The sequence below is a fragment of the Crinia signifera genome, chromosome 6 (assembly GCF_055691185.1).
Source record: "Crinia signifera chromosome 6, ASM5569118v1, whole genome shotgun sequence".
NCBI lineage: Eukaryota > Metazoa > Chordata > Amphibia > Anura > Myobatrachidae > Crinia > Crinia signifera.
Genome location: NC_139222.1, coordinates 286701122 through 286718749, shown reverse-complemented (window position 1 = coordinate 286718749; position 17628 = coordinate 286701122). Strand labels below are relative to the sequence as shown.

Below are 17628 nucleotides of genomic sequence, written 5' to 3'. Positions count from 1 at the left end.
TGGAAGGTGATAAAGCACCAGCCAATCAGCTGTGTTTGAAAAATGGCAGTTACAGTATGAGTTGATTGGCTGGTGCGTTATCACCTTTTATCTCTTCACCAGGCTCATCTGCCCCCTTGTGGTGGTTGTTAGATCTCGGGCACCCACATTCTATTGGCAGGATTCTCAGAGTGAACCATAACTCACGATATAAGTTATGGTTCCCCACATGTTACACATATGTATGTTCCCGTGTCTCTGTGTCTCACAGGTTCTCCATATGAGTTTTGGTTCCCCACATGTTACACATATGTATGTTCCCGTGTCTCTGTGTCTCACAGGTTCTCCAGCACATGGAGGATATAAAGGTGCGGGAAATGCAGATCTTCGATTACAAGAAAAAGATCGCAGAGGCGGAAACGAAGCTGAAGCAGCAGCAGAATCTGTACGAGGCTGTGAGGTCCGACAGGAACTTGTACAGCAAGAACCTTATAGAGGCTCAGGTACATAGTATACCGGACATAACCTGATTAGTGTAACACCGACCCTGACCAGTGGGGGCAGTGTAACATATTACCTGACCAGTGGGGGCAGTGTAACACATTACCTGACCAGTGGGGGCAGTGTAACATATTACCTGACCAGTGGGGGCAGTGTAACACATTACCTGACCAGTGGGGGCAGTGTAACATATTACCTGACCAGTGGGGGCAGTGTAACACATTACCTGACCAGTGGGGGCAGTGTAACATATTATCTGACCAGTGGGGGCAGTGTAACACATTACCTGACCAGTGGGGGCAGTGTAACACATTACCTGACCAGTGGGGGCAGTGTAACATATTATCTGACCAGTGGGGGCAGTGTAACACATTATCTGACCAGTGGGGGCAGTGTAACATATTATCTGACCAGTGGGGGCAGTGTAATATATTATCTGACCAGTGGGGGCAGTGTAACATATTATCTGACCAGTGGGGGCAGTGTAATATATTACCTGACCAGTGGGGGCAGTGTAACACATTACCTGACCAGTGGGGGCAGTGTAACATATTATCTGACCAGTGGGGGCAGTGTAACATATTATCTGACCAGTGGGGGCAGTGTGACATATTACCTGACCAGTGGGGGCAGTGTAACACATTACCTGACCAGTGGGGGCAGTGTAACATATTACCTGACCAGTGGGGGCAGTGTAACATATTATCTGACCAGTGGGGGCAGTGTAACATATTACCTGACCAGTGTGGGCAATTTAACATATTACCTGACCAGTGGGGGCAGTGTAACATATTATCTGACCAGTGGGGGCAGTGTAACGTATTACCTGACCAGTGGGGGCAGTGTAGCGTATTACCTGACCAGTGGGGGCAGTGTAACATATTATCTGACCAGTGGGGGCAGTGTAATATATTATCTGACCAGTGGGGGCAGTGTAACATATTACCTGACCAGTGGGGGCAGTGTAACATATTACCTGACCAGTGGGGGCAGTGTAACACATTACCTGACCAGTGGGGGCAGTGTAACACATTACCTGACCAGTGGGGGCAGTGTAACATATTATCTGACCAGTGGGGGCAGTGTAACATATTATCTGATGAGTGTAACATATTACCTGACCAGTGGGGACAGTGTAATATATTATCGGACCAGTGGGGACAGTGTAACACATTACCTGACCAGTGTGGGCAGTGTAACATATTATATGACCAGTGGGAGCAGTGTAACATATTATCTGACCAGTGGGGGCAGTGTGACATATTATCTGACCAGTGGGGGCAGTGTAACATATTATATGACCAGTGGGGGCAGTGTAACATATTACCCGAGCAGTGAGGGGTGGGAAGGAGGGGGTTGCAGTATAATGATGACTAGTGGGTGGCTGTATAAGGATGGGGGGACAGTGTAACACATAACATGACCAGTGGTGGGCAGTATAATGATCGGGGGGCAATGTATCATATAACCTGACCAGTGGGGGGCAGTATAATGATGGGGGGACAATGTAACACATAACCTGACTAGTGGGGGGCAGTATAATGATCAGGGGGGGCAGTGTAACACATAACCTGACCAGTGGGGGGGCAGTATAATGATCAGGGGGGGGGGGGGGCAGTGTAACACATAACATGACCAGTGGGGGGCAGTATAATGATCAGGGGGCGGTGTAACACATAACATGACCAGTGGTGGGGGGGGGGGCAGTATAATGATCGGGGGGCATTGTAACATATAACCTGACAGTGGGGGGCAGTATAATGATCGGGGGGCAATGTAACATATGACCTGACAGCGGGGGGCAGTATAATGATCGGGGGGGGGGGGAATGTGCCAGCCCGATCAGTGGAGGGGAGTGAATGCTATATTTTTGTATGACCACCGTCTCCTATATGTCCCCCTCGGTCAGGTTCTGGTAACCATTCTCATACCATGCCTCCTGTAACAAAGACTTGTGCCCCCATAGGATGAAATAACGGAGATGAAGAGGAAGCTGAAGATCATGAATCACCAGGTGGACCAGCTGAAGGAGGAGATCACCACCAAGGAGTCAGCTCTGCTGAAGGTGCACCTGGACCACCAGCGCCTGGAGAAGGAGAAGGAGGCGCTGAAGGTACGTTCTCCGCCTGCAGAGCATCACTTCCACCACCTGCTGAAATGGGGTTTAGTTAACGATTGGGGTGAATTAGCGAGGTAATATTGGGGATCTTCTGACCCCACGACGGTAAGCTCGATACTCCCCTCCGTCCCAGGGTGTCTATGTGTGCACTGATAGCAGTCACTGTACAGCTGACTCTCCTCCATAAACGCCTTTATATTGGGGACACCGTCCCGGTAACAGTCCATCATACAGTAGCTAGCCCAAGGGCCCATTGCAACCAACAATAACAGTCCGCCGTATCCCCGGCCTTCCCCAGCCAATGCATTGCAGCGCTGACTGATTGCCGATCGATCGGTGGGAGAGAAGAATGATGGATGAGTGTAAGCCCATCTCCCTGTCATCCCTCACACTTGTCATATTCACTAAGAATCTACAGCACCTGCTCTCCGGGATTCTGTTCCGCTGGCGGCACTTCATCACGCTGACTCCCACCAGCCCAGGGATCAGACGCTGCCTCCCACCAGCCCAGGGATCAGCCGCTGACGGCCTGACAGCAGCGCTTTTGCAGCTTAATTATTTAGCAGGGAATGTGTCCAAAACTGATCAGCACATTAGTCAGCGCCCCGGGCAGTGCAGTCTGTCACCCAGGTTATTACTGCTGTGTGCAGGCGGCTCATCTGTACCACGCGGGTAGCCGGGCGGCTGCGGCAGTTCTAGGTCACGTTCTGTGCGCTGGACGCTGGGTCTGGGTGCGAGCAATTGTCCGCAGTGAGCAAATTGTAACTCGGAGATAAACTAGTGCAGTTACTAATGCGGAACTAAGGGACTGATTCAGGTTGGCTCGCTCAGCAGCGTACATTTGCTGCTTAGCGAGCAGGTAAACGGTGAGCGGATAAACGTGTGAGCACGGCCAGGAAATGTTGGGCGTTCCCATGCGACGGCCCACTATCCGCCCGCTTCCCACCCCCATCTGTGCGAGCATGTTAGGCTTATATGGGGCTTATATTATTATATATATCTATATTCATTGTGTGACTGCAGCTGAATTTGCATTAGACTGGAAAACTAAATTTGCAGCATTGCGTGTGGATGTAACGCCCACCACATGGTGCCCCCCCTCCTAACCATCGAATGGTTTCTCCAGCGCTCGCAGATGTACGCCCTCCGCCTGCACTGTTAGGTTCACTCCTTCCGCTCACACCAAGCGCCTGCATGTGCGAACGCGCGGGGGAGCGTGTAAACCAGAATAAGGGCCTATGTGTTGCCACATGTTCACTCCAAGTTGGGAGAACTGGGAGGTTGATTTTCTGGACTGGTTGGATAGTGGGCTCCATTCCACAACGTGATTGGTCTGTGATATGATCCCGCAGTTGACAGGCAATGCGATATTCCCAAAATGCATGCCCTCTTGTATGTTCCCGTAGTGACATATCCAGTCATGCCGTATTCACTGTGTCTCTTATACGTAACAGGCCGAGCTGCAGAAAATGAAGCAACTGAGCATCGAGACCAAACAGTTCATTGAAAACCAGGAGGCCGAGGAGAGGAAGCTCCTGAAGATAATCTCGGAAGCCGACGCTGAGCGCCTGTGGCAGAAGAAAGAGCTGGATCAGGTGCGGCTATCATTTCCTTCACATTACCCCCCGCGTGTACAACACACCTCTGGGATACCGTTAATAACAGATTGCTGGTGTCTTACTGACAAATCTACTGCTGCAAAGGGTTAAACTTCAGCATAACGTCAGGAGCCGTCACGTGTCCAATCCAGAACTGTCGCTCAGCGGCACAGGGCTCGTAAATCTTACACGCTGGCAAAGCCGGTCAGTTAGGGATTCTATTCACAAGCACTGTGCTGGATTGGCGTTTCATGCACAGAACACGTTTCTCCTCTCTCACTTGGCGCAAGAAGACGGCCGGGCTCTTGTCATGACCAAGCTCTTAAACTAATTTCATTATTCTGGAAATTGAGACACATTAAATGTGTCTGTTCTCATTCCAGGCAACCGAGAGATAATTAATACTCTTTACACACTGACGCTCCAGTTCCAACCTGTGTCCGACCCAGGATACTAAACATGAGTCAGAGCCAGAACTTCAGAACTTACCCGTTTACATCTCGGGAAAGTCCCGGGTAGTTGACGATCACACAGGGCCCTTGCAGATACCGTAGTCTCCAAACGCTCCCGAGCCAATCAGCAGCCTTTTATACTGCTTGATGCCAGGATAAGCCATGGTCGCAGACCTGGGATACAGGATCTGGGTTGGCCCTTTCACACCGATCATGCACCCAGATCGCACCGACTTAATCTGGGAATAATGTGGGTTTTTCAGCCTCAGTGTGAATCGGGTATAAAGGAAACCGTACCATGTTATGCGTCTCTTTCCCACTTTCCCACTCGTTAACATGCCTCTCGTTATCTGCACAGGTGATCAGCGAAAGGGATATTTTAGGTACCCAACTGGTCAGGAGAAACGATGAATTGGCTTTGTTGTATGAGAAGATCAAGATCCACCAATCCATCCTGAATAAAGGAGAGAGCCAGTACAAACAGAGGGTGGACGACATTCGCCTCCTGAAGCTGGAGATAAAGAAGCTGAGACGGGAGAAAGGCATCTTGACCAAAACGGTGGCCAACGTAGAAGATCTCAGGTATGAAGGTGTTGGTAGTCTCCTGTCATTGATGAGGGTGTAATGCCGGCCATGGGCTGTATGCTAGTGACGCTAACCAGTCGGCACAGAAGAGCGACGATAGGTGACGAGTGCGATAATCTGATTATGTCTCTATCATGTCCCCCCTTTCTCTTCTCTGCTCCAAAGTATACATGCTACAATCTTACCCAGAAAGATGTTTAAGTCTTTCTGGGTAAGGTTTGTGGTGTAGGCCATGCACCATTTCAGTTGCCCTTCTTTGTATCGTCTCTAATGTGCTAACATCCTTCTGGAGATATGGCCTCCAGAGCTGGGCATAGTATCTGTGAGGGTACGAGTTCCTCAATCACTCAGACACCGAGCAGATGAAACCAGAAGAACGGTTTATTTTCCACAGCACGCACAAATAGACAATAAACAGTGGCAAAGGTAAATTGCAGAGTAGAAAGATATTCAGGTAGCAGGCCCAAACAGACAGTCCTTGTATAGTCACAGTCCCAGATCAGTTCCACAGGGCAAACTATCACTTGTCCACACAGCTGTGATAGCAGAAAACTGTATAAGTCCACAAAACACTGGCAACTCCACAGAAGCGAGGATGAGGCGTTCCACAAGACACAGGTAGAGCATACCTCTGAACCTTAAGACTGCGACTAACCTCCTTCCTCCTCTCTTCTCCTTCAGCTCTTCCTGGTCTGACCAAAAAACACTTTTTAAAACATTTCAAATTCCCACGGTGATCGCATCATCTGTGGGGTTGCCCAAGTTCCTGATTGGTGGATTCAAGCATAAGGTATATCCCACCTTCAATCCACAGTTGTCCAACTGCTGCTCCCAACCCCTGCTGTGTCTGGTTCCACAAAGTCTGCTAGAGCCCAGAGGTTTACAAAGAATTGTAAACCCCCCTGTGGAGATGGTTCCTCTGCTATCTCTTTCCTGTAAATAGCAGCAAAATAGCAGGGTAATTGGATCACCCCCTGTGGAGATTGCCTTTTGGGAGGACAGTTTATGATAACCCTTTTCCTGTCAGGGCACGGGCAAATGGTATCAATGGTATAATGCTTACATGAATAAAGTCCTGGGAAATACAGACATACATAGGGAACAATAGGGCTAAAATGTACATTAATTACTGTGGAGTAGAGGATGTCACAATTCACTTATCGCCAATGCAATTCCTTCACATTTCCTCCCCCACATTTTAGTCCATGTTCCTGGTGTCCTGGGTAATGGCAAGGGCTGGTCTCCTGGTGTTAGGTGGCACTGGGTCTGGTTCCTGCTGACGGGATAGGCCATCCGCGTTTCCATGATCTTTACCCTTTTTGTGAGAAATAGAGAAGTTGTACAGTTGTAGGGCTAAGCTCCACCTCAGTAACCGTCCATTGTCTCCAGCTGTACGTTGTAGAAAACTAAGGGGGTTATGATCTGTTACCACTGAAAACTCACGCCCATACACATAGGGCTGCAACTTCTTTAGTGCCCAGACGATGGCTAGGCACTCCTTTTCAATGGTGGCGTAGGCTATCTCGCGGGCAACTAGTTTTCGGGAAATAAAGGCAACTGGGTGCTCACACCCATCCTCCCCTATTTGACTTAGCACAGCTCCTATTCCACAAGCTGAAGCATCTGTTTGCACAATGAACCGCCGGCGGAAGTCAGGGGCGGCTAACACTGGGGACCGGGACAAGATGTCCTTAAGCTGGGAGAAAGCCTGCTCGCAGTCAGGGGTCCAGTCAATGTTTCGGGTGTACTTTTTGGTCGTTAGGTCAGTCAGTGGTTTGGCAATGGTGCTGTACTGAGGAACAAATTTACGATAGTACCCCGCTGTGCCCAGGAAGGCACGTACCTGTTTTTGGTTAGTGGGGTGAGGCCACTTCAGAATGGCCTCAATTTTTGCTGGTTCTGGACGAATACGGCCTCCCCCAACCCTGTGGCCAAGGTACAGCACCTCTGCCATCCCCATCTGACACTTATCCGGTCTGATTGTCAACCCTGCCTGGCTAATCTCTGCTAAAACCTGGGCTACATGCTGCAGATGATCCTCCCAGGTCTCACTAAAAATTGCTATATCATCCAGGTAGGCCTGGGCAAACTCCTGACACCCTGTCAGTATGCGATCTACTGTACGCTGGAAGGTGGCAGGGGCATTCTTCATCCCGAAGGGCATGTCAGTAAATTCAAAAAGCCCAAATGGGGTATTGAACGCTGACCTCTCCTGTGCCTCTCTGGTAAGGGGTATCTGCCAGTACCCCTTGCTAAGGTCCAGGGTGGACACATAGCGAGCCATCCCCAACCTGTCTAACAGCTCATCTACCCGGGGCATGGGGTATGCGTCTGTCACTGTCACCTCATTCAGCTTCCTATAGTCCACGCAGAAGCGTGTACTCCCATCCTTCTTGGGCACTAAGACCACGCTGGAGGCCCAGGGACTATTTGATGGCACAATGACCCCAAGCGCCAGCATTTCGTCTACCTCTTTTTTCATCATATTGAGCACCTCGGGATTCAGCCGATATGCTGGTTGCCTAATGGGCCGAGTTGCTCTGGTGTCGACATGATGGGCTGCTACATGAGTGCGTCCTGGCCTGCTAGTGAACTGAGGCCCCACTAGCTCCAAAACCTCCCTCATTTGTCGGGTCTGGGTTTCAGTTAACTGTGTGCCTATGGGCACGGCCTCCACCCCCACATCCTTCTTGGTTGCTGCCAGAATGTCAGGGATGGGGTCAGTCTCTGGGTCATCCATTGGTGGGCAGCAGATTGCCACAGCCCCTATTTCCCTGGTGACATATTTTTTTAATCTATTTATGTGGTAGGTGCCCACCCGCTTCCCGGTTTGATCTAGGGCAATGATATAATCTACCTGCCCCTGTCGGTCCACTACAGTATATGGCCCTGCCCAGGTCGCCTGTAACTTGTGCTTTCGTACAGGTACCAGTACCATCACTTTCTGACCCACTTCCAACTCCCGTTCACGTGCATGCTGGTTGTAATACTGGCACTGCCTTCCCTGTGCCTCCAGCATATGGTCATGCGCAAGCTGCATTAGCCTTTGCAGTCTCTCCCTCATTTGGGCCACATATTCTAAGACCGGAACCTCCGGTTCCTGGAATGATCCTTCCCAGCTTTCCCTGACTAAGTCGAGAGGACCCCGGACCCTTCTGGCATATAGTAACTCAAAAGGGGAGAACCCGGTAGAATCTTGCCTTACTTCGCGGTATGCGAATAGAAGCTGTTGCAAGGATTTCTCCCAGTCTCCCCCCTCTGATTCAGCATATGCCCGTAGCAACTGCTTAAGGGTCGCATTAAATCGCTCACACAATCCGTTTGTTTGGGGATGATAGGCAGTAGTGCGAAAGGGATGGACCCCAAATTTGGCCCATATGGTCTGCAGTAAGTCCCCTTGAAATTGCGCACCTTGGTCGGTGACCACTTCTTCGGGAAATCCCACACGACTAAAGATATCCATGAGAGCCTGGGCAATATGCTCAGCATCTATGGATGCCAGCGCCACCGCCTCTGGGTACCTAGTCGCATAGTCAACCACAGTCAGTATGTATTTCTTTCCTGTTCTGCTCGGTTTCTTAAAAGGCCCAACAATGTCCATGGCCACTCTCTTGAATGGCTCACTGATCACAGGCATGGGTTGTAGGGGGACACGACGTGGGGGTCCCCCGAGGCGTTGACAGACCCCACATGACTCTCTATACTGTCTTACCTCCTGGTTTATTCCTGGCCAGAAGAAGTGCCGCAGCAGTCGGGCCCGGGTTTTACGAATCCCTAAATGGCCTGCTGAGGGGATGTCATGGGCAAGTGCTAGCAATCGCGCACGGTACTGCTGGGGAACAATTAACTGTTTCCTAGGGACTTCGGGCTCTAATGGGTCTGCTTTTGCTGGCACCCTGTACAGTCTCCCCTCCTCCCACTGAATGCGATCCTCCTGAGTTCCCCAATCACTCCGTCCTGCTGCCCTGCGGAGGCTAGCTAGGGACGGATCTGTTTGTTGGGCTTCCCTAAATTCCACTCTATCTACCTCCCCCAGATTCACGTCACAGTCAAGCAAGTCTGGTACCATGTTACTCACCGGCGGTGGCTCAGGGGCTGTAGCAGTAATTCCTGGTGCTGGCGGGAGAGGGCCCTCAGGTGCTATCTCTCCAGCCTGTGACTGGCTCCGGGTGATAGCTCCCACGAAACAACTGGCCAATCCACCACCCAAATCATTTCCTAGAATAACATGGGTGGGGAGCCCTTCCAGAAGTCCCACGTTCACTTCCCCAGAGTCCTGACCCCAATCCAAGTGTACCCGGGCCATGGGGATGACAGTGATCTGCCCCCCTGCCATGGAGATCTTAATTTTCCGTTGCTTCAGTAGTTGGCAGGGGGGGATTAATTCTGGGCGGATAAGGGTGATGGAGGCACCCGAATCTCTTAACCCCTGCAGTTCCTTCCCATTAACTTTTACAGGCTGTAGATGTGGCTTCATGTTATCCGGGGTGGCTTTTCCAATAGCTGCTACCACCTCCACCTGGTATACTACTTCCTCCGCCTCTGGCGCATCAGGACAGTACTCCCCTCCCCCTCCCCCAAATGATGGTTCCTGGCACACAGCTACTCGAGGCAAGGCATGTCGGGCACCTGGAAATGGTCCTCTTCCCCGGGGGCAATCTCGGCGGACATGACCCACCTTGTCACAGTTGTAGCAGCGACGGGCTCCTGGTAGCTCGGGTCCCCAAGGCCGGGGGTTGGGGGGCTGTGGAGCTGGGCGTTGGGGGGCCGCCGGTAGATCCCGATCTGGCTGGGCCCGTCGGAGATTAGTCTTTTCCTCGATGTTGGCCCCTCTCCACCGAGGCCTGTTAGCTGTGAACTCGTCCGCTAGTTGTGCCGCTTTCTCGGGGGTGGTAGGGGTCCGATCTGCTACCCATTCTCTGATCTCAAGAGGCATCTTGTTCAGCAGCTGCTCCAAGATAAAAGCATTTTTAATATCTTTTACAGTAAGGGCCTGCTTCACGGACAGCCACTTATCACAGTTCCTCCGCAACAGGTTATTAAACTCTGTAAATGAAGAATCGCCTTTTCGGGTTATGGTGCGAAACTTCACACGGTATGATTCAGCAGTCACCGCATATCTAGCAAGCAGGACACTTCGTACCTCCTCATATACCAGCACCTGCTCTGGGCTCAGGGCATGGAATGCTTCCAGAGCCCTTCCTCTCAGACTGGGGAACAGAAATCGAGGCCACTCTGCTGCCTCAATTCCATGCAAAGTCATAACAGATTCAAACATCTGCAAATGGGTATCAATATCCGAACCGGCATCATCAAAAGGTGGGATGTCATTATATCTCAGCCTGGCCACCTGGCTTACTGATGCTGCCGTAGTGGGTATAGAGGACTGCAACCCCAATGCAGCTCCCAAAACTGAGGCTCCTTGTCCCAGAGCTGCCAGCAAGTCCTGCAACTGATCTGCATTTCCAACAGGCAGCGCAGCCCCTGAAGCATTTGTCCTGTTGGCCCCCTGCACCTCGTTCCGCTCTAGGACGGGGTCCTCATCGTCCTCCTGTCCAGGGTGTTCTTGGTCCCATTGTGCCAGCTTTGCCATTAATGCTGCTCTGGTGTCCAATGCCTCAAACTCAATCTGCCTCGTACGGCACAGATCCTGCAGTTGATCCTTTTTGCTGTATCGGTAGCATAGTGGTGCTGGATCCATTCCCTGAGGTGTTTATGACTCGTTGCTCGAAGGTTGGTGTCTGAGTGGTCCCGCTGCTGCCGCCAAATGTGAGGGTACGAGTTCCTCAATCACTCAGACACCGAGCAGATGAAACCAGAAGAATGGTTTATTTTCCACAGCACGCACAAATAGACAATAAACAGTGGCAAAGGTAAATTGCAGAGTAGAAAGATATTCAGGTAGCAGGCCCAAACAGACAGTCCTTGTATAGTCACAGTCCCAGATCAGTTCCACAGGGCAAACTATCACTTGTCCACACAGCTGTGATAGCAGAAAACTGTATAAGTCCACAAAACACTGGCAACTCCACAGAAGCGAGGATGAGGCGTTCCACAAGACACAGGTAGAGCATACCTCTGAACCTTAAGACTGCGACTAACCTCCTTCCTCCTCTCTTCTCCTTCAGCTCTTCCTGGTCTGACCAAAAAACACTTTTTAAAACATTTCAAATTCCCACGGTGATCGCATCATCTGTGGGGTTGCCCAAGTTCCTGATTGGTGGATTCAAGCATAAGGTATATCCCACCTTCAATCCACAGTTGTCCAACTGCTGCTCCCAACCCCTGCTGTGTCTGGTTCCACAAAGTCTGCTAGAGCCCAGAGGTTTACAAAGAATTGTAAACCCCCCTGTGGAGATGGTTCCTCTGCTATCTCTTTCCTGTAAATAGCAGCAAAATAGCAGGGTAATTGGATCACCCCCTGTGGAGATTGCCTTTTGGGAGGACAGTTTATGATAACCCTTTTCCTGTCAGGGCACGGGCAAATGGTATCAATGGTATAATGCTTACATGAATAAAGTCCTGGGAAATACAGACATACATAGGGAACAATAGGGCTAAAATGTACATTAATTACTGTGGAGTAGAGGATGTCACAATTCACTTATCGCCAATGCAATTCCTTCACAGTATCTACATAAGGCCGTACCAGTGACCTAAACAGAATTGGGCACAGTATCTAGATGAGGTCGCACGAGTGGCCTATACAGAACTGGGCACAGTATCTAGATGAGGCCGCACCAGTGACCTATACAGAACTGGGCACAGTATTTAGATGAGGCCGCAACAGTGACCTATACAGAACTGGGCACAGTATCTAGATGAGGCCGTACCAGTGACCTATACAGAACTGGGCACAGTATCTAGATGAGGCCAGACCAGTGACCTATACAGAACTGGGCGCAGTATCTAGATGAGGCGGCACCAGTGACCTATACAGAACTGGACACAGTATCTAGATGAGGCCGTACCAGTGACCTATACAGAACTGGGCACAGTATCTAGATGAGGCCGCACCAGTGAACTATACAGAACTGGGCACAGTATCTAGATGAGGCCGCACCAGTGAACTATACAGAACTGAGCACAGTATCTAGATGAGGCGGCACCAGTGACCTATACAGAACTGAGCACAGTATCTAGATGAGGCCGCACCAGTGACCTATACAGAACTGGGCACAGTATCTAGATGAGGCCGCACCAGTGACCTATACAGAGCTGGACACAGTATCTAGATGAGGCCGCACCAGTGACCTATACAGAGCTGGACACAGTATCTACATGAGGCCGTACCAGTGACCTAAACAGAATTGGGCACAGTATCTAGATGAGGCCGCACCTGTGACCTATACAGAACTATGCACAGTATCTAGATGAGGCCGCACCAGTGACCTATACAGAACTGGGCACAGTATCTAGAGGAGGCCGCACCAGTGACCTATACAGAACTAGGCACAGTATCTAGATGAGGCCGCACCAGTGACCTATACAGAACTGGGCACAGTATCTAGATGAGGCCGCACCAGTGACCTATACAGAACTGGGCACAGTATCTAGATGAGGCCGCACCAGTGACCTATACAGAACTGGGCACAGTATCTAGATGAGGCCGCACCAGTGACCTATACAGAACTGGGCACAGTATCTAGATGAGGCCGCACCAGTGACCTATACAGAACTGGGCACAGTATCTAGATGAGGCCGCACTAGTGACCTATACAAAACTGGGCACAGTATCTAGATGAGGCCGCACCAGTGACCTATACAGAACTGGGCACAGTATCTAGATGAGGCCGCACCAGTGACCTATACAGAACTGGGCACAGTATCTAGATGAGGCCGTACCAGTGACCTATACAGAACTGAACACAGTATCTAGATGAGGCCGCACCAGTGAACTATACAGAACTGAACACAGTATCTAGATGAGGCCGCACCAGTGACCTATACAGAACTGGGCACAGTATCTAGATGAGGCCGCACCAGTGACCTATACAGAGCTGGACACAGTATCTAGATGAGGCCGCACCAGTGACCTATACAGAGCTGGACACAGTATCTACATGAGGCCGTACCAGTGACCTAAACAGAATTGGGCACAGTATCTAGATGAGGCCGCACCAGTGACCTATACAGAACTGGGCACAGTATCTAGATGAGGCCGCACCAGTGACCTATACAGAACTGGGCACAGTATCTAGATGAGGCCGCACCAGTGACCTATACAGAACTGGGCACAGTATCTAGATGAGGCCGCACCAGTGACCTATACAGAACTGGGCACAGTATCTAGATGAGGCCGCACTAGTGACCTATACAGAACTGGGCACAGTATCTAGATGAGGCCGCACCAGTGACCTATACAGAACTGGGCACAGTATCTAGATGAGGCCGCACCAGTGACCTATACAGAACTGGGCACAGTATCTAGATGAGGCCGCACCAGTGACCTATACAGAACTGGGCACAGTATCTAGATGAGGCCGCACCAGTGACCTATACAGAACTGGACACAGTATTCTAGATGAGGCCGCACCAGTGACCTATACAGAACTGAGCACAGTATCTAGATGAGGCCGCACCAGTGACCTACACAGAACTGGGCACAGTATCTAGATGAGGCCGGACCAGTGACCTATACAGAACTGGGCACAGTATATAGATGAGGCCGCACCAGTGACCTATACAGAACTGGACAAAATATCTAGATGAGGCCGCACCAGTGACCTATACAGAACTGGGCACAGTATCTAGATGAGGCCGCACCAGTGACCTATACAGAACTGGGCACAGTATTTAGATGAGGCCGTACCAGTGACCTATACAGAACTGGGCACAGTATCTAGATGAGGCCGTACCAGTGACCTATACAGAACTGGGCACAGTATATAGATGAGGCTGCACCAGTGACCTATACAGAACTGGGTACAGTATCTAGATGAGGCCGCACCAGTGACCTATACAGAACTGGACACAGTATCTAGATGAGGCCGCACCAGTGACCTATACAGAACTGGACACAGTATTCTAGATGAGGCCGCACCAGTGACCTATACAGAACTGAGCACAGTATCTAGATGAGGCCGCACCAGTGACCTACACAGAACTGGGCACAGTATCTAGATGAGGCCGGACCAGTGACCTATACAGAACTGGGCACAGTATATAGATGAAGCCGCACCAGTGACCTATACAGAACTGGGCACAGTATCTAGATGAGGCTGCACCAGTGACCTATACAGAACTGGACACAGTATCTAGATGAGGTCGCACAAGTGACCTATACAGAACTGGGCACAGTATCTACATGAGGTCGCACAAGTGACCTATACAGAACTGGGCACAGTATCTAGATGAGGCCATACCAGTGACCTATACAGAACTGGGCACAGTATCTAGATGAGGCCGTACCAGTGACCTATACAGAACTGGGCACAGTATCTAGATGAGGCCGCACCAGTGACCTATACAGAACTGGGCACAGTATCTAGATGAAGCTGCACCAGTGACCTATACAGAACTGGGCACAGTATCTAGATGAGGCCGCACCAGTGACCTATACAGAACTGGGCACAGTATCTAGGTGAGGCCGCACCAGTGACCTATACAGAACTGGGCACAATATCTAGATGAGGCCGCAACAGTGACCTATACAGAACTGGGCACAGTATCTAGATGAGGCCGCAACAGTGACCTATACAGAGCTGGGCACAGTATCTAGATGAGGCCGTACCAGTGACCTATACAGAACTGGGCACAGTATCTAGATGAGACCGCACCAGTGACCTATACAGAACTGGGCACAGTATCTAGATGAGGCCGCACAAGTGACCTATACAGAACAGGGCACAGTATCTAGATGAGGCCGCACCAGTGACCTATACAGAACTGGGCACAGTATCTAGATGAGGCCGCACCAGTGACCTATACAGAACTGGGCACAGTATCTAGATGAGGCCGCACCAGTGACCTATACAGAACTGGGCACAGTATCTAGATGAGGCCGCACCAGTGACCTATACAGAAACGGGCACAGTATCTAGATGAGGACGCACCAGTGACCTGTATACAGAACTGGGCACAGTATCTAGATGAGGCCGCACCAGTGACCTATACAGAACTGGGCACAGTATCTAGATGAGGCCGCAACAGTGACCTATACAGAGCTGGGCACAGTATCTAGATGAGGCCGTACCAGTGACCTATACAGAACTGGGCACAGTATCTAGATGAGACCGCACCAGTGACCTATACAGAACTGGGCACAGTATCTAGATGAGGCCGCACAAGTGACCTATACAGAACAGGGCACAGTATCTAGATGAGGCCGCACCAGTGACCTATACAGAACTGGGCACAGTATCTAGATGAGGCCGCACCAGTGACCTATACAGAACTGGGCACAGTATCTAGATGAGGCCGCACCAGTGACCTATACAGAACTGGGCACAGTATCTAGATGAGGCCGCACCAGTGACCTATACAGAAACGGGCACAGTATCTAGATGAGGACGCACCAGTGACCTGTATACAGAACTGGGCACAGTATCTAGATGAGGCCGCACCAGTGACCTATACAGAACTGGGCACAGTATCTAGATGAGGCCGCACCAGTGACCTATACAGAAACGGGCACAGTATCTAGATGAGGACGCACCAGTGACCTGTATACAGAACTGGGCACAGTATCTAGATGAGGCCGCACCAGTGACCTATACAGAACTGGGCACAGTATCTAGATGAGGCCGCAACAGTGACCTATACAGAGCTGGGCACAGTATCTAGATGAGGCCGTACCAGTGACCTATACAGAACTGGGCACAGTATCTAGATGAGACCGCACCAGTGACCTATACAGAACTGGGCACAGTATCTAGATGAGGCCGCACAAGTGACCTATACAGAACAGGGCACAGTATCTAGATGAGGCCGCACCAGTGACCTATACAGAACTGGGCACAGTATCTAGATGAGGCCGCACCAGTGACCTATACAGAACTGGGCACAGTATCTAGATGAGGCCGCACCAGTGACCTATACAGAACTGGGCACAGTATCTAGATGAGGCCGCACCAGTGACCTATACAGAAACGGGCACAGTATCTAGATGAGGACGCACCAGTGACCTGTATACAGAACTGGGCACAGTATCTAGATGAGGCCGCACCAGTGACCTATACAGAACTGGGCACAGTATCTAGATGAGGTCGCACCAGTGACCTATACAGAACTGGGCACAGTATCTAGATGAGGCCGCACCAGTGACCTATACAGAACTGGACACAGTATCTAGATGAGGTCGCACAAGTGACCTATACAGAACTGGACACAGTATCTAGATGAGGTCGCACAAGTGACCTATACAGAACTGGGCACAGTATCTAGATGAGGCCATACCAGTGACCTATACAGAACTGGGCACAGTATCTAGATGAGGCCGTACCAGTGACCTATACAGAACTGGGCACAGTATATAGATGAGGCCGCACCAGTGACCTATACAGAACTGGGCACAGTATCTAGATGAGGCCGCACCAGTGACCTATACAGAACTGGGCACAGTATATAGACGAGGCCGCACCAGTGACCTATACAGAACTGGGCACAGTATATAGATGAGGCCGCACCAGTGACCTTTACAGAACTGGGCACAGTATCTAGATGAGGCCGCACCAGTGACCTATACAGAACTGAGCACAGTATATAGATGAGGCCGCACCAGTGACCTATACAGAGCTGGGCATAGTATCTAGATGAGGCCGCAACAGTGAACTATACAGAACCGGGCACAGTATCTAGATGAGGCCGCACCAGTAACCTATACAGAACTGGGCACAGTGTCTAGATGAGGCCGCACCAGTGACCTATACAGAACTGGCACAGTATCTAGATGAGGCCGCACCAGTGACCTATACAGAACTGGGCCCAGTATCTAGATGAGGTCGCACCAGTGACCTATACAGAACCGGGCACAGTATCTAGATGAGGCCGCACCAGTGACCTATACAGAACTGGGCACAGTATCTAGATGAGGCCGCACCAGTGACCTATACAGAACTGGGCACAGTATCTAGATGAGGCCGCACCAGTGACCTATACAGAACTGGGCACAGTATCTAGATGAGGCCGCATCAGTGACCTATACAGAACTGGGCACAGTAACTAGATGAGGCCGCACCAGTGATCTATACAGAACTGGGCACAGTATCTAGATAAGGCCGCACCAGTGACCTATACAGAACTGGGCCCAGTATCTAGATGAGGTTGCACCAGTGACCTATACAGAACCGGGCACAGTATCTAGATGAGGCCGCACCAGTGATCTATACAGAACTGGGCACAGTATCTAGATGAAGCCGCTCCAGTGACCTATACAGAACTGGGCACGGTATCT

The 17628-nt window shown here is 50.7% G+C and overlaps 1 protein-coding gene across 1 annotated transcript in view; it reads left to right on the top strand.

The window, feature by feature from the left end:
- The window catches only part of CFAP58 (cilia and flagella associated protein 58), a 96690-nt gene that overhangs the window by 41099 nt on the left and 37963 nt on the right, over positions 1-17628 (top strand). The window contains 4 exon segments of the mRNA XM_083149863.1: positions 321-482; positions 2447-2593; positions 4054-4194; positions 5008-5231. Coding sequence (XP_083005989.1) covers positions 321-482; positions 2447-2593; positions 4054-4194; positions 5008-5231 — 674 coding nt within the window.